Source organism: Onychomys torridus, chromosome 4 (assembly GCF_903995425.1).
Source record: "Onychomys torridus chromosome 4, mOncTor1.1, whole genome shotgun sequence".
Lineage (NCBI taxonomy): Eukaryota > Metazoa > Chordata > Mammalia > Rodentia > Cricetidae > Onychomys > Onychomys torridus.
Genome location: NC_050446.1, coordinates 128,578,368 through 128,601,554, shown reverse-complemented (window position 1 = coordinate 128,601,554; position 23,187 = coordinate 128,578,368). Strand labels below are relative to the sequence as shown.

Below are 23,187 nucleotides of genomic sequence, written 5' to 3'. Positions count from 1 at the left end.
ATCTCACATTGAATCTCTGGAAAGTGTTTTCCTTTTCCTGAACATCCCTATCCTGTAAGCTCCCCCAAACCAGTGGCAAGTTTTTTTTTTGTTTTTTTGTTCCTGATTCTGGGCGACCCGGGAGTTGGGCAACCGGCTCCTCCCCTCCGCTCCCGGGCGCACCTTGCGGGGGGGGGGGGGGGGGGAGAGGGGAGGCAGCCAGGGAGGATTGGCTGTGCGCCTGCGCCGCGGTGCTCGCAGCCCCCCCCTCCAGAATACCTGTCACTGGAACCGCCCGGGCGCGAGCGCGCCACGTTAGGCCGGATGGCGGGAGGTGGAGCGGGGCGCGCGTGCGCCGGAGCCCGTGGGGCGGCAGCGGCGTGCGCGCGCCGCTCTGCGGGGCTCGCGCCTCGGGGGGCCGCGGGGGGCGTGGTCGGCATTGGTGGGCGGGGCAGGGGTGCGCTTGCGCACACGCGCGGGCGCTGAGGGGGCGTGACAGGCGCGGCCGGGGGCGGGGCGTCGGGCGGCGCGGCCGGGGGGGGAGGGCGCAACAGCTGCTGCGAGCACTTTCTGCCCCAACAGTCCCCCCGCCGGACGCCGGCCGCCCGCGCAGGGACCCCGCGCCTGCACTGTCCCCGCGCGGACGAGTAGGGGGCGCCCGCGCCGCTCCCTCGCCCCGCGCCGGAGGTGAGCCCGGCCCCCCGGAGCCGCTGTGTGGGTGGGGGTCCCGGCGCCCGCGGCCGTGGGAGGCGGGCATGGCGCGGCCCCGTGTGGGGCCCCGCGCCGTCGGGGCCCCGCGGCGGACGCACAAAGGCCGCGCCGCCCTTGCCGCTCGTTCAGGCGGCGGCCGGGGCGGTGCAGCCGGACGGCCGCAGGTAAAGGGGCGCCGGGGCCGCATCCCCACGGCCGGGGCCGCGCGTGGGTCTGGGAGGGACGGACGGGAGACAATGGCCCGCCCGGTGCGGCGTGGCCGTCGGGGGTCCGCGCCTCCTCCGGGACCTGCATCCTGCAAGTGAGGGAAGGTGTTCGGTTTCACGCCCAAACTTAGAACGCCCCGCAAACTCCCGTGGGAAGTTGGTGCGGGGCGGCGGGAGGCGGAACCGCACACAGGAGGGTGCGGCCCCGAGCGCCTCAGTTTAGCCCCGACGCGAGCGGGCGCACGGGGAAGGGCGCCCCCGCCGCGGACCCTCGGAGCACGGGAAGCGCATTCTTGGGCGGGGAGAGTGGGGGTGGGGACAGCAGGCGGGGATTTTTCCCAAAAGGTTTGCTTCCTGAAGTGAGCCGAAGCCTTGGGGGCCCCCATCTGAGACCCCCAGTGGGTCCCAGTCCGCGTTCCGGCAGTAGAAACTTTTTAACTTTTTATTGTTTGGGTGTGTGGGGGGTGGTCCTCCCCAGACAGAAGGTTTGTGTCCTTGAGCCTTAGTTTCTCTTTCTGAGAAACAGGCATTCCTGAGCACGCGTTGATTAAGGGGAGCCAGCCTGGGGTCCCTGGTTGTGGGGTACCATGTGTACCACAGGATCCCGTGGCCGGTTTCCTGGTTTCAGGATGGGTTGGAGCCATTAAGCTGTATGTTTTAAGAGGCCTAGGTCTGATTTAGTTCAGGTTGATTCAATTATGTCTTCATCGCTTTTGAGTTGGTTGAATAACTTGACATGAGATTAAGGCCAACAAAAGAAGAGGCAGGGTAGCCACAGCTGCTTGCCAGGCCTGGAGACTAGGTAGGGGCCTCAGGGGGCCTTTCACCTCGCTTTGTAAGTGAAGGATGTCCAGAGCCTTCTTCTTGACTACTTTCCCCCTAGTGGATTGACTGCCTTGATCGGCACCAAATCAGATTCCAGACGCCTAATTTTTGCTTGGAGAAGGATAAACAGGTCTAGTCCCCCCCCCCCCCCCGAAAAGCTGTTTTCTGTAGTGACAAGTGCAGAGAACTGACCTAATTGCTGTCTGAAAAATAGAACCATCAGACCACTAGTCTGTGCTTACTTAGTTAATGTACCGAGAACTTTTAAAGGTGTGTCCTTAATGGTAGATGACTTTTTTTCTTCCCCAGAAATCCTATTTATTTTAGATACTGTTTTCAGATTTTTGGAGTCCAGTGGTGGTTTTGCCTTTTAGGGTTATTTAGATTTTCATTTTGATTCCTGATCTTTTTGTGGGGAATTGCCCTCAAGGTCCCCCACCCATCCTGCCATTCCCAGTCTTGTAAGTATGAAATCCGAGAGGCGGTGGTGACCTCTAAAGATACTGCCCTCATGCATACAGAAGGAAATGAGGGGAAGGATGCATTTCTTTAGTTTCCAGCTTTTAGTCCCTTTACCTCTCAACCGCGCCCCCCACTTTGCAGTCTGATTTCGTCTTTTTCAGTGTAATAATTGAAGTTTAGTAGTTGTCTTGGCTTCGTATTATTCCCTTTCACTTCTTACTTTAAAAAAGGAACTAACATACCACTTAGAAAATTTTCCCCTTTATGCTGAAGAATCTATTTTAATAATAGCTCTCTTTTCCCCAGGTGGTAGGGGAGGAAGAGGGGGAGAGAAAGTTCAGACTCTGGCGGGGGGGGGGGGGGGGGGGGGGGGCGGCGGTTTGCATTTGTTTTGTAATCCGAACTTGGGGGTGACCAGGTGCCCCTAATCCCTTTCCAGTGGGCTTGTTTTAGAGGAAATTTGAAAATAAGACTTAATCATCGAGTGTCTTCCAAACTGATGAAAAATTAAGTCACACAATGGCCCTCGACAACTCAGTCTATCTCCTCCTAGAAGATAAGTGCTAATCACCTTTTCTCTCTCTTAACATCACTTGAGTATGAAACGATGTTTTGCCACAGCAGGGCTGCCATCCTCAACCTAGGAGCCCTCTTAATTCTGAACTGCCTGGGGTCCAAAAGATGAGCTCCTTTTCCTTTCCCAATTTATTAAATGACAGGCTTTTTCTCAGTTGTTCTAAACATGATACTGGTTGATACGAACTTTGGAGTAGTTTTAATGACCCTTGACTGCCTTAAAAACAGAACTTCATGAAGGATCTGCTCTCACTGGGGCCTTAAAGATACTGTGTAGGAAGCTGTTTCCAGTGCTCAGAGAACAGTTTGAGATTGTCCTCTTATACTGTGTGGCTTCCATTGTGGATTTTTGAGGTCACTGGCTGTAATTTAAGTGGCTGGTTCCTGATTTGCCATTTCAGTTTAATCCCGTGGCAGTATGTGTAATTAATAATTTGGGAAGTTGAAGCTGAGTTATCAAGAAGTGGGTTTCCCAGCTTTCGAATTAAAAGGAACAACACGAGGCAGTTGGGGTAAATTGTCTGGTGTTCCAGTGTCAAAACGTGCCATTTGAAGTTGAATGATCACAACTGAGCATATGGAATAGTTTTGAATTCACCAGGGTTATTAAAAAACAAGAACCTGGAAGATGTGTGTGGAACAGCTACCAAAATTGAATTAAAGGATTCCAGTCCTGTTAAATATTCTGAACCAGGAAAGGCTTAGCTACAGGCATGTAAATTGAAGCCGTGACAGGAGGCATCTCAGTTCACACACCTCAGCTCCAGGTTTTTCAGGGGGAGTGTGTTAACTAGTTTAAATGCACGTGGAAGAAAGTGGATTATTACACAAAGACTTGGGGAAATGTCTTCACTCTGTTCTGTGGGGGAAGTGTGGTGGAGTATCACTTAATGGCCTTGTTGTGGGGGCCCTGTCGAAAGTGCTGAAAAGCTGGCCTTTCAGTTAGGTGATCTGGATTAAGGTTCTTGGCTAGCCAGTAGTAATATAGACAGACAAATTTACAATGTTATGTGGGCCAAAGGGTTTTGAATTCAGACCACGAGGGCAGATAGCAATCTTGCCTTTAAGGAAGTTGTGTGTGTGTGTGTGTGTGTGTGTGTGTGTGTGTAGGGAGTGGGCACACACACCACCATTCTCTCCTAAAAATCTTTATCTCCTCATGAGTGAGTTCAATTCCTGGACATGTCTAACTTCCAAATAAACGGGGGAGCCCCTGTTAGCCAGCTGCTACCACAGATTTCCCTTTTATGTTGCACTCCCTAGAGAACTTCACATGTGAACGTTTGTTGACTGCAACCTCTGAAGAGCCATTGCTTCCTGCCCAGGCTAGCAGTATTATTGAGTTACTGGAAATTTGGGGCCAGTTTGGTAATTTTATGCTAAAGTTGAGAAATACAGTTACTAACCCTGAAAAGACAGCTGAGGTGAGCAAGGGGATGGATGAGTTGACCCCTGGCTTTTGTTCTTCAGCTTTTCCAATGCCTTTTTTTTTTTTCCCCCTACACTACCCCCAAGTCAGCTGCCTTTTTAATTGGTGATTGTGATGATCTCTCAAGTTTAAGACAGTGCTGAATTGTGAGGTGGCTTTTTACTTTACTTTTCTCATGTCTCTTGGAGCAGGATAAGGTAAAACATTTAGCTATGTCAAAAGGAATAGTTTGTTTGACACTCTGCTTATGTGAATATTTAAAAAGGGCAAAATTCAGTGTTGGCGGCAGTTTTTACTCCCTAGTTGCTGCTGATTGAAACTCTGACATGTAAATCTCACCAACAGTGGTTGGTCTTATTCACTGAAAGGAAATTTTATTTTTATTTACTTTGAGATGCAAACAGGTAACTATGAAAGAGCCAGCACAATGTTAGCATTTATTCAACTTTATTATGTAGAAAGAAAGGGGGTGTTCTGTGAGGTTGAGGAAAACTCCTGGAGTTTAAAGGCATTGCCTGAGGTTGTGTTTTACCTGGTTAGTTAAATTGAGTCTTAATTTAGACCCTGCCCATTTAACCTCCTGAAAAAAGGTGACATAGTGTATAATTCCTGTTGCCACATAATGGGCATACTGTTTGTTGATGTAGTATTGTGTGGTGTGTGTACACGGATGTGCTGTGCACAGACACTGAGTCAGTGTAGCTGACGAACCCAGGTAAATGGGAGTTTGCTGCAGTAGTTCCCTGAAATCCATTTCTCTGCAGCTGCCCCAGCAGATCCCAAAGCAGATGTAAGGCTGCCCTAGATAGGCAGGGTTACTGTGGGAAACTTGGGACCCCAGTGTCCCATCTTGCCTAATTGAAAATTAGCAAGAAATAATTTCCCCCATAAGCTGCTTTGCAGCTCAACATGGAGTGTTTGGAAGCCAGTTTACAGATCTCAGTATCTTTAATATTGGCAATATTGAAAGTAAAACTGGCTCCCTCAGCACACCTGAACTGTTTGGGGCTGAATCAGGCCGAGTCTAGTTAAAGGGCCAGGATCTAATTTCTGCTGTCAGCCCTTGGGTCTCCTGCTGTTTGGAGTGAAGTGTTCTCAGGACTTTCCGGAACTGGGATTGTTTTGCCCAGGAGTTTCTCACCTTGCCTTGTAGCAGTGTTTTGCCTGTGATGGTTGGATTATGATGCTGAATTTAACCTGAGAATTTACACTTAAATCAGTTTCTCTGAACTTTTAATTGCCTTTTCACTCACCTGCTAGGAAAAAGTTGATCTGGTACTGAAAGATCAAAAGTTACAGGTTTATGCCCCAGGGTGTGTGTGTGGGGGGTGGGGGTGGGGTGGGGGTGGGTACGTGTGGCGGGTGGCTCTCACCTTTAATCTCAGTGCACGGGAGGCAGAAGCAGGTGGATCTCTCTGAGTTTGAAGCCAGCCAAGTCTAGAGAGTGAGTTCTAGGACAGTTGAGGCTACACACAGAGAAACCCTGTCTCAGAAAAAGAAAAGAGAGAAAATTAAAGGTTTAGAAGCTGTAGAGAGCTCAGATGGTAAGCCCCCTTGTCACCAAGCCTGATGAACCTACATTTTGATTCTTGGGACACACATGTTGGAAGGAGAGAACTGGCTTCCAAAAATTGTCCACCCCCCCCCATAATACACAAATGTAATTTTTAAAAAAGTGGTAGGTTTTGTTACTGTAGACTGAGAAGTTAGTCCTGTTGCAGTGTTAAGAAAAAAATAATGTAGTGGGCTGGTGAGATGGCTCAGCAACTGGTTAAGAGCCCTTGTTGCTCTTGCAGAGAACTTGAGTTCTGTTCCCAGCATCCACATGCTTACTCTTCAGTTCCAGGGGCTCAGGACACCTTTCCTCAACTCTGGGCACTGCATGTAGATGTTTCACACACACATACACTCAGGCAGAACACTAAATAAATGAATCTTAACCATCTTCCCACAAACTATCTGCTAATGGATATTTGGCCTGCATGTACTTCTGAGCACTGTGTGAGTGCACACACACGCCTTCTGAGACCACCATTGGATCCCCTGGAACTGGAGTTAAAGCCATAAGCTGCCATGTGGGTGCTGGGAGTTGAACCTAGGTTCTCTGGAGGAAGACTTAGTAGCTTCTCAGGGAGGAAGAGGGAGCACCTGCTATCCCATTTTGATGGACCACGGGAGGGGACACGCTCAAGGGGTGCAGTTTTATTGTTCAGTGCTAGAGATGGAATCCCAGACCTACAATGGCAGGTCAGTGCTCTGCAACTGACCACACTCTGGCCTCAACTCGGGGCACAGCTGTTTGTGCTGGTCAGCTTTATAAGGTGTGTGTGTGTGTGTGTGTGTGTGTGTGTATGTAAGAGAGAGAGAGAGAGAGAGAGAGAGAGAGAGAGAGAGAGAGAGAGAAAGAAGGGGTGGTGGTGGTGGTGGTGAATCTGGGAAATGCCTTTGATAACAGTATTTGGGAGGCAGTTTTCGAGTTCGAGGCTAAGTCTAGTCTACACAGTGAATGTCAGGACAGCCAGGGCTATGTAGAGAGACCCTGTCTCAAATAAAAATATCCAAAACAAAAAATCTTGGAGGGATGGAGAGATGATTCACTTGTTAACAGCACTTGCTGTTCTTCCAGACTATCCTTTTTTAGTCCCCAGCGTGCACTCCAGGTGGCCCACAACCACCTGTGTAACCCCAGCTCCAAGGGAGTCTGGTACCCTACTTCTACTCTGCCCCCAGCTTCTGGCCTCTGCAGGCACCTGCACACCTACTTACATCTTACATTCTGTTAGTCTTGGTTGCAGAGAGTGGTCATGGGGAGTGGCCTTTGACTCAGGAAGAGAATCCTGTGAACACTTGGGTTCATCATAGCAGGAGTGGCAGGCACTGTAGCCCAGTGAATGGCTGCTGCTGCTTTGGCCTCTGCTTCCTTGCGAAATCCAGTGCCAGGTCCCAGAGAAACAGCAGTGAACCAGCCAGCCACTCTGTCCTTAGGTTCTTAGGATGCTACTTTTTTATTTTTATTTTTTATATTTTTTGGAGCTGAGGATCGATCCCAGGGCCTTGCGCTTGCTAATCAAGCGCTCTGCCACTGAGCTAAATCCCCAACCCCTACTTTCTTATATTTTAAAACCTTAAAATCTTTAAAATGATGGTAGATAAAGGTAATTTATCTTTAATTTTAAATTTATATTTCCTCATAGGATGATTTTAGATTGAACTAAAGTCCTGAGAGTATGTCACAACTGAAGCGTAGTGGATGGTGGTAGGCAGTTGTGGGACAGGCTTGCACCTGAGTCTTGAGATGCTGTAACTCTGGCTGTCCAGGGCTGCATCATGGGCATAGTTGTGACCATCAGAATCTGTTCTGGAAGCTTCTTAGGAGGAGGAAGTGCTTCCAGCTTGGCTCTTCCCTTGTCTACCTCTCAGCCAGATGAGAGCCTGCTTCTCTCCGGCCACTGGTTGGCCAGTGTTCCTCTTGCTGTCTTTTACTGGGCATGTGTCTCGGGTTGCCATCTTTAGAGCATCTTTACCTTGAGCTGCAGCCTCTTCCCCTCAGCCGAGGAGTTCAGAGATGAAAATTGGAACCATTCTTTTTTCCCTGAAGTAGCAAGAATCTTTATTCAAAACCTCAGGACAGTGCAGATTTGAACAGAATGCACCGTCCAGGAAGTAGGCTGTGTGAGTGAGTAAAGGTGCTCAGACGGCACTTCTGGGGACTGTAAGTTATCCTTACCCCCTGGGTTAGTGGTCCTGGTTTGAACCAAGGGATGGTAACCTTTCAGAAAGGGAGCTTGTAGAGAAGTGGGGGTCTTCCCAAAGCTTAGGTTTCACAGATCAGCGGTGCTGTCCCCTTCTATGACCCCAGCTCAAGCAGGTTCGCTGTTAGCTTTTTGAGATAGGGTTTCACACGATAGCCCAGTTTGGCCTGGAACTCACTATTTGATACAACTATTGCTTCTCTGCCATTTTTAAATAGTTATTTTAGAGCTTCCAAGGGGAAAGGACGTCTAGTAACAAAGTGACCGTACTTGAACTGCAGTTAATCCTATGGCTCTGAACAGAAGTGGGTCAGCAGCGTGAGTGAGATTCTGCTTTTCCAGAGGCTTGCTTAATTCTCTAGTGAGCATACTGTGCCTGGGTTGTGGGTGTCAGGTTAGTGAATGTGTAGAAATCTAAAATTGGTCCCAAGCTTGGATTGCGGCCAGTGCCTTGGTTGTGTGGATCTGTCCATCAGCCATAGACAACAACAGTTCAGTGCTTGTGAGTCTTGCTCTAGTTTTAACTGCAGGAAGTGCCCGGGTTGAGTTAGCTTTGCTGTGACACCTTTAAGGTCCTAACTTGGGCTAGAACTCAGGTCTCTGTTAGGTCACAAGGTGGTAACCACTCCAGGTACTTGTCCTTCATTGTGATTGTAATAAAGGCCTGCTCTTCCCCTCTGTGCTCTTCACAGCCCTAGTGTGAAGAAGGGGAAGAGCCAGCTTCAGGAGTGTGCAGTGGGTGGGACACAGAAGGAGGAGGACAGAGCTGTAGCAGGTGGCCTTGTGCCCTTTGGTTCCTTTGGGTGGAATTAACAAACTTGTTAGGAGAGGAGGCAGGGCTGTAAAAACAAGCCCTTTATGTGCCATGAAGGACACTGACTTTTTTAGGGGTTAATCCTTCAGGAGTGAAAGACCAGCCTCCAAAGCAGATCCCATAGAGCGCTAAGTCAAGTCCCCTTCCACCTGGCCAGTGCCCAAGTGAAAGGTGGAATACAAAGTGAGAGGTGTGTTCTCTCATGGAAAGATGGGCCACACGGAGCCAGGTCTGTGGAGGCCTGTTAGAAATGTGGCCACTTGCAAAGTAAGTGCTCCTGTATCTGATAGGTCATTTGCCTTTTGGAGCCCCACCCTACCTGGCAGCATCCAGTGCCCCAAACACATCAGAGTCCTGGGCCAAGGTGAATGCCCATTCTAAGGTGTGTCCTGTGTCGTGTGCTGAGGGTTAGACCTCTAGGTGACTGAGGTTGAGACCTTGTGTGTCTCATGTGTAGGTAACCGGTTTGAGTGCTGACTGTAGGGTATTACCTGAAGCTATCCCATTTTGTCAGCTCATTTTCCTAACTTTTTCTTTAGAGACAGGGTCTCCCTATATAGCTCTAGCTGTTCTGGAACTTGCTATATAGACTGGGCTAGCTTCAAACTCTCAGAGATCCACCTACCTCTTCCTCTTGGGCACTGGGATTAAAGCCCCACCATACTGGGGCTTTTGTAGTCTGTATGGAGGAGGCACATGTGTATCTTGTTACAGCAGAATTATAACAATTCTATCCTAAAGCTTGACTTCTTGTTTATTATAGTTACTACATTAAGTTTTTAGACTGTCTTTTATGTTGACAAGGCTTACTTTGAACTCACTCTGTAGCTCAGCCTGGCTAGCCTGTCAGAGCCATTCCCTGTTTAAAACTTGGCTTTTATATTCCAGTGAGCAGAGGTCTGGATTAAACTCTCCTTACTGGTTGAATTTCTACTCATTTAGTAAGCGTATCGGCTAGTGATTTAATTAACAAACATGTTTAGCAGGATGCGTTATGGATTAGTTAAGGTGAGGCAATTGAGTCTAGTCCCTTTTTGTGGAAAAGACCATGTGACTCATCGGCCAAACCCTCTCTTTCTGATCCTCACCATGTCTTGTTTTTTCCTTTCAGAGTTTGGAAGTCCCTTGTCTTCACATTGCCGGGATCAACGTCTTGCTCAACTGAGCCACTCACCCAATGGAGGCAGACAGAACTAGTGCCCTTGTGCTGACTCACATCTGAATCACAGCACAGGGAAGCCAGCATACTGTGTGCAAAGACCCATCTCCATCACTGAGCTTGTCCTAAACTCTGGAATACACATGCCCCTCTGAACTTTAGTTACAAGCCCAGGGCTCCTGGAGGTTTGAGTGACGTCTCACAAGTGGCCTTATTCTAACCCCAGCAGACGGCTGGATTGTCCCTTCCTATCTCACTCTGAAGTGGCAGGCAGCATGCCAACTCAATCACTGCTTGTGTACATGGACGGGCCGGAAGTCATTGGCAGCTCTTTAGGTACCCAGACGGAGGTGGATGATGCTGTGTCCATCAAAGGGCCAGCTGTAGTCCCCTTCCGAGCTGCGCAGGAGAGGAGCATGACCCCAGCTGAAGGACACATGCCCCTGGACTGCATGTTCTGCAACCAAGCCTTCTCCCATGCAGAAGACCTCAGTCAGCATGTACTCAGGCAACACCGGCCCATCCTCTGCGAGCCAGCCGTCCTATGTGTGGAGGCCGAGTACCTCAGTCCTCTTGATAAAGGTCAGGTGCCAACAGAACCACCAAAGGAGAAGAACTGCAAAGAGAAGGAAGAGTTGAGCTGCGATGTGTGTGGGCAGACATTCCCAGGGGCTTTTGACGTTGAGAGCCACATGAAGAAGCACAAGGACTCCTTCACCTACGGGTGCAACATGTGTGGGAGAAGGTTCAAGGAGCCCTGGTTCCTGAAGAACCACATGCGGACACACAATGGCAAGTCTGGTACCAGGAGCAAGTTGCAGCAGGGCCTGGAGAGTCCTGTCACCATCAATGAAGTGGTTCAGGAACATGTAGCTGGGAGCATCCCCACTCCCTACAAGATCTGCATGGTTTGTGGCTTCCTCTTCCCGAATAAGCAGAGCCTCATTGAGCACAGTAAGGTTCATGCCAAAGAAACTGCTTCCAGTGCCAGTAGCACAGCCCCTGATGCCCAGCAAGAGGGGGGACCCACATCTTCGATGGAAGAGCTGCTGCAGTGTTTGAACTTGAGACCCAGATCCCACCCAGAGACTACAGCGAAGCCCATCACCTGTATACCTCAGCTTGACCCCTTCACCACCTACCAGGCGTGGCAGCTGGCCACCAAAGGAAAAGTGGCCGTTGCCCAAGAAGAGGTGAAAGAGTCAGGGCAAGAAGGAAGCACGGACAATGATGATTCGTGTTCAGAGAAAGAGGAACTTGGAGAAATTTGGATTGGGGGTAAGTCGGAAGGTTCTGGAAAGTCCAAAACAAATAGAAGCAGTTGTCCAGGTCTCTCGCAAGACAAAGAGAAACCTAGACATGCCAACAGTGAAGTGCCTTCTGGGGATGGCGATCCCAAGTTGCCCAGCAGCAAGGAGAAGCCCACACACTGCTCTGAATGCAGTAAAGCCTTCAGAACCTACCACCAGCTTGTCCTGCATTCGAGAGTGCACAAGAAAGACAGGAGGGCCGATGCCCCATCACCCACCATGTCTGTGGATGGAAGGCAGCCTGGGACTTGCTCCCCAGACCTCGTTACCACTATGGAAGACGGTGGTGCTGTGGACCGAGAAGGGGGCTCTGAAGACGGGTCTGAGGATGGACTCCCTGAAGGGCTCCATTTGGGTGAGTACTCTGCTGCCTCCCAGGCAGTGCTGGGACATGGGAGTCAAGTTGGAATCTCAGTCCTTTGTGGTTAAATTCCCTGTAGCCAGTGTCTCTCAGCCCTTCTTTCCTTTCTGTAGTGAGGGGGTGGAGTTAAAAGGCATGTCCCAAATGCTGTTTTGTTCTGAAAGGGCCCTGCACATTTTGCTCCCAAAGGACTCAGGTTTTTATAGCTGGTGCACAGTGGGGTAGAGACTGGGGAATGCTGCTTGCCTCCTCAGGCACTGGAGTGACCTGGTGCAGGATACTAGGAGTCCTGGGTCTGAGACCAGGACTTGGTATCCATTCTCTGGCATTCCTGTTCTTAACGTGTAAGACCAGGACTATCAAGACCCTGTGTTTGGGTACGTTCAGGTGGGTTTCTAGTGGTCCCAAAAGGAGCGAGGGAGGTTTCCCAACCAGTCAGCTCGTCCTGTTGTGGGAATCGCCTGCTGCATTCTGATCACCTTGGTGTTTGTGAGGCCAGTGTTGATGAAGTGAGCTTCCGAAATGGTCTGTAGGTGAAATCCAGGAATGTGGGCCTACTTCAGTCCTGCTCCATGAATTTGGTGTGCTGTAATTCAGTGTGCTGTAATGGTGTTTATAGAAACAAGCTGTTGCCCAGGTTCTCAGGATTGGGTGCCAGCCTAGAGCAGTGGAGTCCACCTGTGTTTCTGGACTTGCTGCCCACCCACACTTGAACCATGGTCACAGAATGTGGGGCTCTGCTGCTTAAAGTAGTTAACACCCCTGATGTGTGTGGGGCATGAGGCACCGGTTAATGATAACACTTGCAGATGTGTTAGTGGCACTGCGTGGTGTGTTGGAAGTCTTTGTGAGACTGGGGTGAGTCCAACAGTTATGTCTGACCTGTCAACAACCACTGTGCATTTGAACCAGTACCTAGTTCTTTTTCTGGCCACTGATTGAGGATCTTTGCTTTCGTGACAGATGTTCAGTCAGTAGACTCCTTTCTCTGGGAGCACGTGGGCATCTCCAGTGCTGACACTGCACACACTGCAGAGGCACAGAGACCATCTTTAGGTTGTTCTTATGACGTCATGGACACTATTGTGGGGTCAGTCCTAAGGGAGGCTCCCTGGCCTGGCTTGTCACAAGTTCCTGGTGACACATTGCCCAACCTTTCCTTGTGATTTCCCTGTTTGCAAAATTGGTTTATCCACCTCTGGCACTCCTCCCTAGGATGAGTTTGACATTAGTTGTAAGTTTGCAACCTTGTACAGAACAGCATCGTCCAGTCAGGTTCCAGGCTAGAAGGTAGGCCCAGATGTTAAGAGGCTACAGCCTGTGTGTGTCAGAGGTGTTTCCTAGCCTCATGCATGTGATGTAATGAAGCCTACACCCTGACTGACACAGCTGGATGCAGGGCTAGCTGTGAGCCTGGCTGGAAATGCAGTGGGACTGACTGCAAGGGCATCATCCACTGTGCAGTCAGCCAGTTTGCTTTAGGTTTGCTTTCAAGAAGTTCAAAAAGTGCTGTATTTTCAAAGTCTGTGGTACCATTTTAAGTCAGGAGTTGTGTTTTATGGATTTCCTTCCCTAGTGGGGATTTGGTGTAATGGAGATAGCCTAGGTCCATTCATTACACCTGCTCTTGCCCAGGTCTGTGGATCAGCTATCTTTGCAAATTAGTAAGAAGGCAGCATGTGGCAGAACAGGGAAGAGGCCTGTAATTGGAAATCAGTTTTGTAAGGCAAAATGACTAGTTTAAATTTGCGTTTTTGAACCCAGGTGGGACCTGTGTACTTGTGATCAGCCACTGCCTGCATCCTGGCTGATGACTACATTTCCAGAGATGGCTGTGGTGGGTCATTTATACCTTCCTGCTAGAGCTGACACTAGGGGGAGCCTTAACAGTTGCAAGTTGTCTTAATGACTTGCAAGTTGGTGGGCTGGTGAGAGAGTGAAGCCTCAGCCGGCTTTGGTTGCCCCTGTCTCCAGTGGGCCTTCACATCAGGCGCTTCAGTCTTGCCTTTGGCGTAGATTCTGATGAGCCAGGTCTGTTTTGCCCATGAGATTGCTTGGAAACCATAAACTCCACCTTCCCAAACTTGGCTAAATTTTGTTCAGCTTTCTTAGGTGCTTGCCCAAAGCCAAGGTTGCTGTTGAAGTTTCTTGGTGCTGGCTGCCCTCTAGTGGTCACTTCCTTCATCTCAAGCTGTTTTCAGCCAGTGGTTAGGAGGTTTTATATTGATTGCCTCCAAATACAGTTGCTGGTTCTGAGTAAGGTGGCTTCTCTGGCCAGTGAGCCAGGTTCGGTACATGCCAGGCTCCGTCCATGAAATGGTCATTCTGGTGATGAAGGTGCAAACCCTGAGCACACAAGGGCACTAGGCTGTATTCTGATCACAGAAGAGCACAGTTCAGTGCTGGGCATGGTGAAACACCTCTTTAATCCCAGTAGTTGGGTGGCAGGCAGGTGGGTTCCTGAGTCCCAAGCTAGTCAGGGCTACACAGGTGAGCCCTTGTCTCCAAAACAGCACAAAACAAAAGCACACGGTGTAAGACATGAAACACTACCTTATGGCATTTGATATATTATTTTAGCCTTTGAGACTTTCACGGTTTCTCCTAATGTTTTGTGTAAAGAATACTGGAGTCCGCATGCCTGAATCATGTGCTTCGTCTGACTTACACAAATATTTTTGTTTCTTTCTGCTTTAAGATAAAAGTGATGATGGAGGAAAAGCAAAGCCCCTCACGTCCTCGAGAGAGTGTAGTTACTGTGGCAAGTTTTTCCGTTCAAACTATTACCTCAATATTCATCTCAGAACTCATACAGGTAAAGGACTTGTTTCTGAAAGCATGTGTTAGCTAAAATGATGATGATGATGATGTGCTGCTGGTCTGTGGTTCAGTGGCTGGAGTGTCCTTAACTTGACCAGTGGGTCCTGTTTTGAGGCTGGTTGATGCCTGCCATATTCTGGCTCTCCTCTTAAGACAAATGTGCAATATTTTTACTGTCCCATTCTTTCTTAAACCACTTTATGATTTTGGAGGGAAGTGAGGGTGTGTTTGTTGCTATTGATGTAGTGTAGCAGCAGTGTGGGTTAGGAGATCATGAGCCTGCCTTGTGGCTTGGGAGCACTTCTTAGTCCCCCGTGCTCCCATTTCCTTATCTGAAAAAGTGCACAGACTGCCACAAGGCAGCAGTACCAGGTCAGTGAGCTTTTTTCTGGGAAAGACAGGTCTAAGTAAGTGGTCAGTGTACTGGGGCGGTCAGATGGCCTAGATAGGGAGATTGGCAGATAGGGAACAAACAACCCATGTTTTGTGTCATGGCTTGTCTGGCTTGCAGAGTTTGTATTGGTGCTTTTTCCTAAATGTTGTGATACAGTGGCATATCTCATTCTAGGTGAAAAACCGTACAAATGTGAATTCTGTGAGTATGCCGCAGCCCAGAAGACCTCACTGAGGTACCACTTGGAGAGACATCACAAGGACAGACAGCTGGTGGACGCTGCGGCTGCGGCTAAAAGTGAAGGTCGGAGCCAGGAGCCGCAGGAGGCACTACTAACTGCTGACAGTGCGCAGACCAAAAATTTAAAACGGTTTCTTGATGGTGCCAAAGATGTTAAGGGCAGCCCACCTGCCAAGCAGCTTAAGGAGACGCCTTCTGTCTTCCAGAGTGTTCTGGGCAGCGCCGTCCTCTCACCAGCACACAACAAGGATACTCAGGATTTCCATAAAAATGTAGCTGATAACGGCGAGAGAGTGCGAAAGAGTCCTGCCCCTGCTTATCTGGACATGCCAAAAAGAGCATCGGGCGAGCCTCAGGCCAGCATTCCTGCCTGCAAATTAGAGGGGAGTGGGCCTCTGGCCAGGGAAGGTGGCCATAGGGAGAAGATGGAGTGGGAGGCCGACTGCCAGGACAGGCCTTTGAATCTGTCCCTTGGGGCGTCCCACACCTCTCCTGCTCTCTCTCTGAGCAAGTATCTCATCCCCACCATCGCCTGCCCCTTTTGTACCTTTAAGACTTTTTATCCGGAAGTTCTGCTGATGCACCAGAGACTGGAGCACAGGTACAATCCCGACACCCACAAGAGCTGCAGTAGCAAGTCTGTGCTGAGGAGCAGGCGGACAGGGTGTCCTCCGGCCTTGCTAGGCAAAGATGTGCCTCCCTTGTCCGGCCTGCACAAGCCCAAGACTAAGCTTGCCTTCTCGTCACAGGCTAAGTCCTTGTTCCTGGAGAAGGCCCGCCAGGGTACCTCCGGGCCAAGCAAAGCTCCCCAGACATCAGGGCCAGACAGCAGCACTTTAGCCCCAAGTAACCTGAAGTCACACAGGTCACAGCCCAGTGCCGGGGGTCCCGGGGCCACCAGACAGCAGCAGTCAGAACTGTTTCCCAAAGGTGGCATCTCTGCTGCTACAGATAAGGTGAAAAGACCTGAGCTGAAGCTCAAGGCCCTGCCAGCTGCTCAGTCTCAGTCCCCCCTTGGCAGTAGTAATGGCAACGGTTCCATCGAGTACCCCATGAAGGTTGATGGCCCATGGGTGCCGCAAGGGAGAGACTACTACTGCCACCGGAATGCTGGTAGTGCCACAGCAGAGTTCTGTGAGCCACTTCCCAAAAGACTCAAATCTAGCGTGGTGGCCCTGGACACAGAACATCCTGGACCCAACGGCAGAAGGGGCTTCGAGCTACCCAAGTACCATGTGGTCAGGAGCATAACCTCGCTGTTACCAGAGTGTGTGTGCCCATCGCCTGTGATGCCTCCGAAAGCCCGTTTCCTGAGCCCTGGGGAGGTGGAGTCGCCCAGTGTGTTGACTGTGCAGAAGCCCTACAACGCCTCTGGACCTCTGTACACCTGTGCACCTGTGGGACACACAGGAGCCAGCCCAGCCCTTGAAGGTATTGCCCAGGCACTTGGTTGGCACTGAGTTTAGGCACACATCCTATAGGAGCCCAAGCAAGCATTCTTCCATACCCAGCACACAGCAATGGATTATGAGCCTTCAGAGCTTAACTTTCAAGGATTAAGTCTTGAATTTCTCTTAAGGAAATAATGTTGAATAAAACAAAAATAAAAACAAGCTAAAAGTAGTTTCTTTCCTTACTGTTGAAGGCCAGTTACCGTCTGGGCATGGTGGTGCATGTCTGTTGTCCCAGCACTGGGTGACTAAGGCTTTTGAGATTAGCCTGGGCTATATACACTGGTCCCAAAGGAAAAACAACAACAAACCAAAACTGAGTGCCATTGAGATCCTGCTTAGGCGTTTGTCACAACTCTCTTCTTTCCACAAGTCATGGCCAACACTGTAAACCTCTGGTGGGATTTGGGATTCTTCTGTGTTCCTGTGCTGAAGAGACTGTATGTGGCACTGGTACACTGTGGTCTGCTATTGGCTCTGTTGCTGAGGAGGTCGGGTCCTCTTGTGGATGACTTTGGAGTTCCCATAGTGAACTAGTTTCTTTTCCAGTGTTTCATGGAGCTTTCTGGTTCTTTCCAGTGCTTAGAGGACAGTAGTCCATGTGTCTCTCTTGCAGACTTGTCTACATCATGGTGTTGTGGGTCTGGGCTGCGCCACAGACAGCCACAGTCAAACCTTTTGGTTTGGCCTTGGAGAGGCAGTTTCAGTTTGGATTTTGTAGATCTGTACACCACTTCACTTGTATGGTGAAGCCCTGAGGACTGCTCTCAGTGTAGTGTGTTCTGGGCAGGCAGTTCCTGCTGGAGACAACCAGGAGTTCCCATCTACTTCAGTGGATTGCATTAAAGTCGTGATGAAGTAGTGATGTGTTTTGTGGGTGTAGGCTCTCAAACCCAGGGCCTTTTGGGTGCTTTCACCAAACACTCCACCAGCTGAGCTGCATCCCTACTCCTGAAGGAAGCGGTAGGTTTTGCTCCCTGAGGATTTAGGTGTCTAGTATTCCATGGTCTTTAACGTAAGTCTGACCCTTTTTCCTGTTGTAGAGAGTTTTGTTTATGGTCTGTATAGGCTTAAGTGCATTGTTTGTTTGGTTATGGTGTGTGTGATGTGTGTAGACACACTTCCTTCCTCCATACTCAGTCTCCAGTCTTATGCAGCCTTAAGTGCCTTCACTGACTGAGCCATCTTGTTGGTGCCCAGTTTAAGTGTGTGTGCTTATCTGTTTGACTGCCTGCCTGCCTGCCTGTCTGCCTTCCCACCTACCGACTTACCTACCTGCCTACCTACTCACTTTTCGGGACAGGATCTCAGTATGTAGCCCTGGCTGTCTGGAACTGGCTATGTAGACCAGGCTAGCCTCAATCTTTTAGACATTCTGTGGTGGTATTGTGTTCCCAAAATATTGTGTGACCCTAATAAACTTATCTGGGGTCAGAGACAGAACAACCACAATATTTAACATAGAGGATAGGCAGTGGTAGCACATGCCTTTAATCCTAGCATTCCAGAGGCAGAAATCCATCTGTTCAAGGATACAGCCAAGCATGGTGACTCACGCCTTTAATCCCAGGGAGTGATGGTAGAAGGCAGAAAAATTTGTAAGGCGTGAAGACCAGAAATAAGAAGCGTTTGGCTGATTAAGCTTTTAGGCTTTGGAGCAGCACAGTTTAGCTGAGATTCATTCTGGATGAGGACACAGAGGCTTCCAGTCTGAGGAAATAGGATGAGCTGAGGAACTGGTGAGGTGAGGTAGCTGTGGCTTGTTCTGCTTCTTTGATCTTCCAGCATTCACCCCAATAACTGGCCTCAGGTTTGTTTCTATTAATAAGAACGTTTAAGATTCCTGCTACAACATACCTCTTGCTCTGCCTCTAAGTGCTGAGGTTAAGGGTGAGTGCCACTCATCCTGGCATATGTTTCTTTTAAGAGAAAGTCTGATTTTTGTAGCTCTGGCTGGCCTTGAACTCACTTTGTAGACTAGGCTGGCCCGTCTCCACCTCAGCCTCTGGGATTAAAGGTATGCACTACTGTTGTCCTTTCTTAGTCCCCGATTGTTGTCTAAACAAATAGCTGTGGACGCTGGCTTCCCAGACTGAGCACCTGCACCTCCTGTCAGTTGCTGGGGCTGGCCTCCAGGTGACCTCTTCCTTTCTCTTCACTTAGGAAAGAGGCCTGTGCCGTATCAACACCTGTCCAACAGCACGCTGCCGAAGAGAAGCTATGAGAATTGTGCTGGAAATACACATTATCCACCAAATGACAAAAAAACCTGATTTCTGATTTTTTTTGGGGGGGGAAGGTGAGTGCTAGTATCTTTAAATAGATTGTATTGGTTAATTTTCTTTTTAAAGTTTTAGAAATATTTTAAAGTCCATGTGTTGGTTGATTTGTGTGCTGTGGGGTGGGTGTAGAGTATCTTTTTTTAAAACTTTTTTTTCCTTTGGTTTTTCGAGACAGGGTTTCTCTGTGTAGCTTTGCGCCTTTCCTGGGACTCGCTTGGTAGCCCAGGCTGGCCTCCAACTCACAGAGATCCGCCTGCCTCTGCCTCCCGAGTGCTGGGATTAAAGGCATGCACCACCACTGCCTGGCGGGTGTAGAGTATCTTAGGGAGTCATTTTCTCTTACCACGGGTGACATTGCTCAGGTTGTCAGCTCGGAGCAAGTGCTTGGACCAGGTGAACTGTCTGAGTGGCCCCATTTTTATTTGAAATTTACAGTACTCAGGAACTATAGGTGTCTGGCAGTAGATAGCCCGTGAAATGTATTGAGTCTTTACCATGTAGTGAGCATCTAATAATCAAGCTTTCATCCCCACTGCAGCCAGGCCATTAGGTTAGGGCCCAGCAGGCTATACTCCAGCTGCTGCTGCTGAGAAAAGGGGTTGGATTGGGGCGTGCCACACCCATCTGTTTACTCACAGTCCCATAGCTGCCCCCCCCCCCCCCATAGCACAAAATTGGGCGTGTAACCCAGTAACCAAGGAAATAGACAAAGTTCCTGATCTGAGGCTGGAAGACACAGACTCCAAGCCAGCCTGAGGAGACAGGCTTGGCCTGGGTGGCTTCCCAGAGTTCAGCTTCTTCTGCCTGGCAATGTCTTGGGTCTACACAGAGCTGAAGCTGTGCCTGCCTTCTTGGTTCAGAGCTGATCAGAGCATTCTGAAGTCCTTATCTATTCTGGGAAGGGAACTGGGGATGGGCAAGCAGAGGTGTGTTTTGACTTTTGGCTTAACAGTTCAGTCGTGTGTGAGTGGCAGCTTCCTGAGCTCAGGGAGGCATTGTCAGCACTGCATGGCTGTCCGTTTAGATGTCATAGCCTGGGCAGCTGTCATGCCAGGATGGCTCTTCGGCTTAGGACTTGAGCAGTGCAGTTAAATGGCTTAGTTGGGGCTCCTGGACAGAGGAGGCTGCCTCTCAGGTGAGTCCCGTAAAACCGTCCTGTGTGCACGTGGATGGAGCTGTGGTGTAGAGGTGAGAAGATGCTCCAGCTTTAGGGAATAGGGGCTTTTGCTCAGCACCAGTTTGATTTTCCTTTTTGCAAGTAGGGAACAGGGTCTTGCTGTACAGCATAGGCTAACTTTGAACTTAGGGATCCTGTTTCAGTTTCCTCAGTCCTGGTATTACAGAAGTGAGCTGTTACACTGGGTAACCCTTCCTGAGTACTTGGTTCTGGTTCTTGCTGTAATTATCTCATCCCCTGAGATAACTTAGTCTCTAGCTGTGTTGATTGGGAAATTGGAGTTTAAGTGAAATCCTTTACTTGTAGGTTCCCATAGTTGATTCATGTCTGTTGAAAATACTTTTTGTTGATGTGTGCATCTGTGAGTGAATGCCATGTGAGTGCGGGTGCTCTTACTGTCCAGAAGAGGGTATTTGATCCCTTGGAGCTGGAGCTACAGGCATTGTGAGATGTCTGGAGTGGGTGCTGGGAACCAGACATGGGTCCTGGAAGAGGCAGTTGTGGTAACTAACTAGGGCCATTTCTCCAGCTTACTTCTTAGGACCCTTGACCAGAGTGCTTTGTCCTAATGGCTTTCAACCGTTTCCCTTAGGTCTCGCTGGATGCAAGTACACACTTTCCATGGAATCACACTTCGGTTCATCTGAGAGCATGTGATGAGAGCTACTGAACAAGCTGTGACTGTATTGTACATAGACTGCAGAGCAGAGAAGGAACACTACATTCTCCTAAGTTCTATTAACTTTTGTACCAAATAGCAATAAAAACTAGTGGGAGCAGTTGGGCTGTACACAAATGGGGACTGCAAATCTATTTTGTCCCTAAATATTTTTTTTAAAGAATTGACCAAATAAGTTTTTGCATACTTGAGCGCTGCTGAAAAGAAATCATTTGGGGTGGGGTGGGGAGGGGACTGCTGTAACGCTCGCACCTCAGGTAAATGTAAATACCTACATTGTAAACTTGCTTAAGTACTGTGTGTATTTCCTTCCCTCATGGAGCTCAATCATTTGAGCAGTTTCTGCTTCTTTGTGCTTTTTCATTTAAGATGTGTTTTAAAGCAAATTCTCCCTGTCCTGTATTATGTTGAGTCCTCCACGGTCTATTGTTTATCTTCACACAATTGCTGATGGAAGTAGTGACACTCTGAAGATGGCTGTGCACCTTGAGTCAGCAGGACTGAACCTGGCACCTTTAGTCAGCTGTTATCAGGCAGTCAATGAGGAAGATAACATTGTCTTCCTGTGGACAGGTTGTCCTGGAACCCCAGCATCCTGCCTTGGGGTGGCCTATGGTGCTTCTGAGCAAGCGTGCCTACAGAGACGCCATCGCTCTGTAGAGTGGCAGAGCCAGGCTCCATGGGGGCCATCTCAGTTCTTCCTTTCTGTTGTGAGAGTCAGTTTCTTGGAGAGTTGTCTGGGTTAAGTTTAGACAAATATGCCAAATTTCATTGTGTAAATTGCATGCTGGGAAGCAGTTTTAAAGGGAGTGAAAGGTTTTGGGAGATTTTTAGTTTGTATCTGGAGTCTTGGTGTGTCTGGTGTGAATTGTGAACACCTTGAGTGCTGACTGAGCCTCCTGGCAGGCAGGGAGAGAAGAGCTGCTGTAGTCATGCTCGTCCCCCTTTTTGTTTCTCAGCCAGGGTGATGTCCTCAGTGCACAGGCAGCTTGGCTTGAGGGTGACAGCCACCAGCTGCCTCACTCGACATTTTAAACTTGAGTTCCTTTGATGCCTTGAGTTTATCCAACAGTTTTTGGGTTTAGCAAACCCAAAGTATTTTATTAAGAAACTGTTTCAAAGGTGAATTTGCACTGCTCCTTTTCCTTACCCCCCCTCGGTAGGACAGAAGGGCGAAGAGCTCAAAGAACCCCGGTTCTTCCCACCCTGATTATGTGACATGGGGGTCCTTGGAGACCTGTGGACGGTCCCCAAGGGAGACCTGACCTCCTGTGTTGAAGGGAGATCCGGGTTCAGATGTGTCTGCTCTTGCAGAAAGTGCTTTTGTATCAAGAACATGTACACTAGGCCCTGTTCCCGTCCACAAGCTGAGCCATATGTACATAATATAGACTGTTTTCTTAGGTTCTGCACTTTTATAGCCTATTTTTGAAGATTAACACATTTGCAAGATGATTGACTCAATCTTTGCCTAAATCCAGCGAGTGTGCAGGAAGCTCGCAGAGATGATACATGTAAATCTTGAGGGGGGAGGTTATATACAATGGGGGGCAAAATTAAACCTGTATTAAAAAAAAATCACCAAATCTATTAGAAAACAAGTCAATGTGTGTAATGCTGAAATTTTGGGGGCTTTCAGATTTCTCTAGTTATATTTTCCGAATGCATAAGAATTCCAGGTTTTGTTTGTTTGTTTATAAGCAGCCCTTTGTACTTCACAGAGTGTCTTGTCATCAGTATTAACTCTTGGGATACTACTGGCTTCCTGTGTCTTTCCTTTGGGGCAACAGTACATGTGATAGAGGTACAATTCGTTGGATTTTTGTTAATGTATTTATTTCATTCCGGTTTGATTTATTTTAATTGTTGATACTTAAGTTGTCAGACCGTAGACATGCTTTATTTATGATATATTTCAGCTTAAAGTTATGTTATTATATGTGGATGTAAATATAGATTTGGTGTTTTACAGCTCTGGTGTTCTGGTTTTTATTGTGTCCCTGGTTCTCGTTCATTCTCTGTGTGCGTGTGCGCGTGGGGGGAGCGTGCGAATGCGAGCGAGCGAGCACGAGCTTCTAGGGGTTGGTTTTCTCCTTCCAGGGGTTGGTTTTCTCCTTCCAGGGGTTGGTTTTCTCCTTCTAGGGGTTGGTTTTCTCCTTCTAGGGGTTGGTTTTCTCCTTCTAGGGGTTGGTTTTCTCCTTCTAGGGGTTGGTTTTCTCCTTCTAGGGGTTGGTTTTCTCCTTTTCTGTGGGGCCCTGAAGGAGAAAATGACCTGAACTAAGGTAGGTCATTAGGCTTGGCCTGCAGATGGCTTTACCCACTGAGCCACCTTGCTGGCTTTGGGCCCTGGTTCCTGTTTTAAATTTAACTTTTGCTTGTTTTGTTTACTTAAAAAATTAAATTTTTTTTGTCTGTGCCCATTGACATTAGAAGAGGGTGTTGCATTCCCTGGAACTGATGTTATGGGTGGTTGTGAAGCCACCACATAAGTGCTGGGTAGAGAGCCCTGTCCTCAGAGTCCTGGCCAGAGCAGCTAGTGCTCCTATCTCTTGGACCAGTT

General features: G+C 48.9%; 1 protein-coding gene across 3 annotated transcripts; it reads left to right on the top strand.

Moving 5' to 3' along the window:
• Positions 1-526: 526 nt before the first annotated feature.
• Positions 527-22,583, top strand: Znf217 (zinc finger protein 217). 3 transcript variants are annotated; one of them, XM_036186138.1, is made up of 6 exons: positions 527-666; positions 9,866-11,578; positions 14,283-14,399; positions 14,973-16,469; positions 18,653-18,788; positions 20,541-20,599. In XM_036186138.1, the coding sequence occupies exons 2-5, from the start codon at positions 10,189-10,191 to the stop codon at positions 18,760-18,762; spliced, it is 3,114 nt and encodes a 1,037-aa protein (XP_036042031.1). In that variant the 5' UTR covers positions 527-666; positions 9,866-10,188; the 3' UTR covers positions 18,763-18,788; positions 20,541-20,599. The 3 variants fall into 3 exon arrangements, with proteins under 3 accessions (XP_036042031.1, XP_036042033.1, XP_036042032.1); XM_036186139.1 differs by lacking the exon at positions 527-666 and adding an exon at positions 720-854; XM_036186140.1 differs by lacking the exon at positions 18,653-18,788 and having other exon boundaries at positions 20,541-22,583.
• The last annotated feature ends 604 nt before the right edge of the window (positions 22,584-23,187 follow it).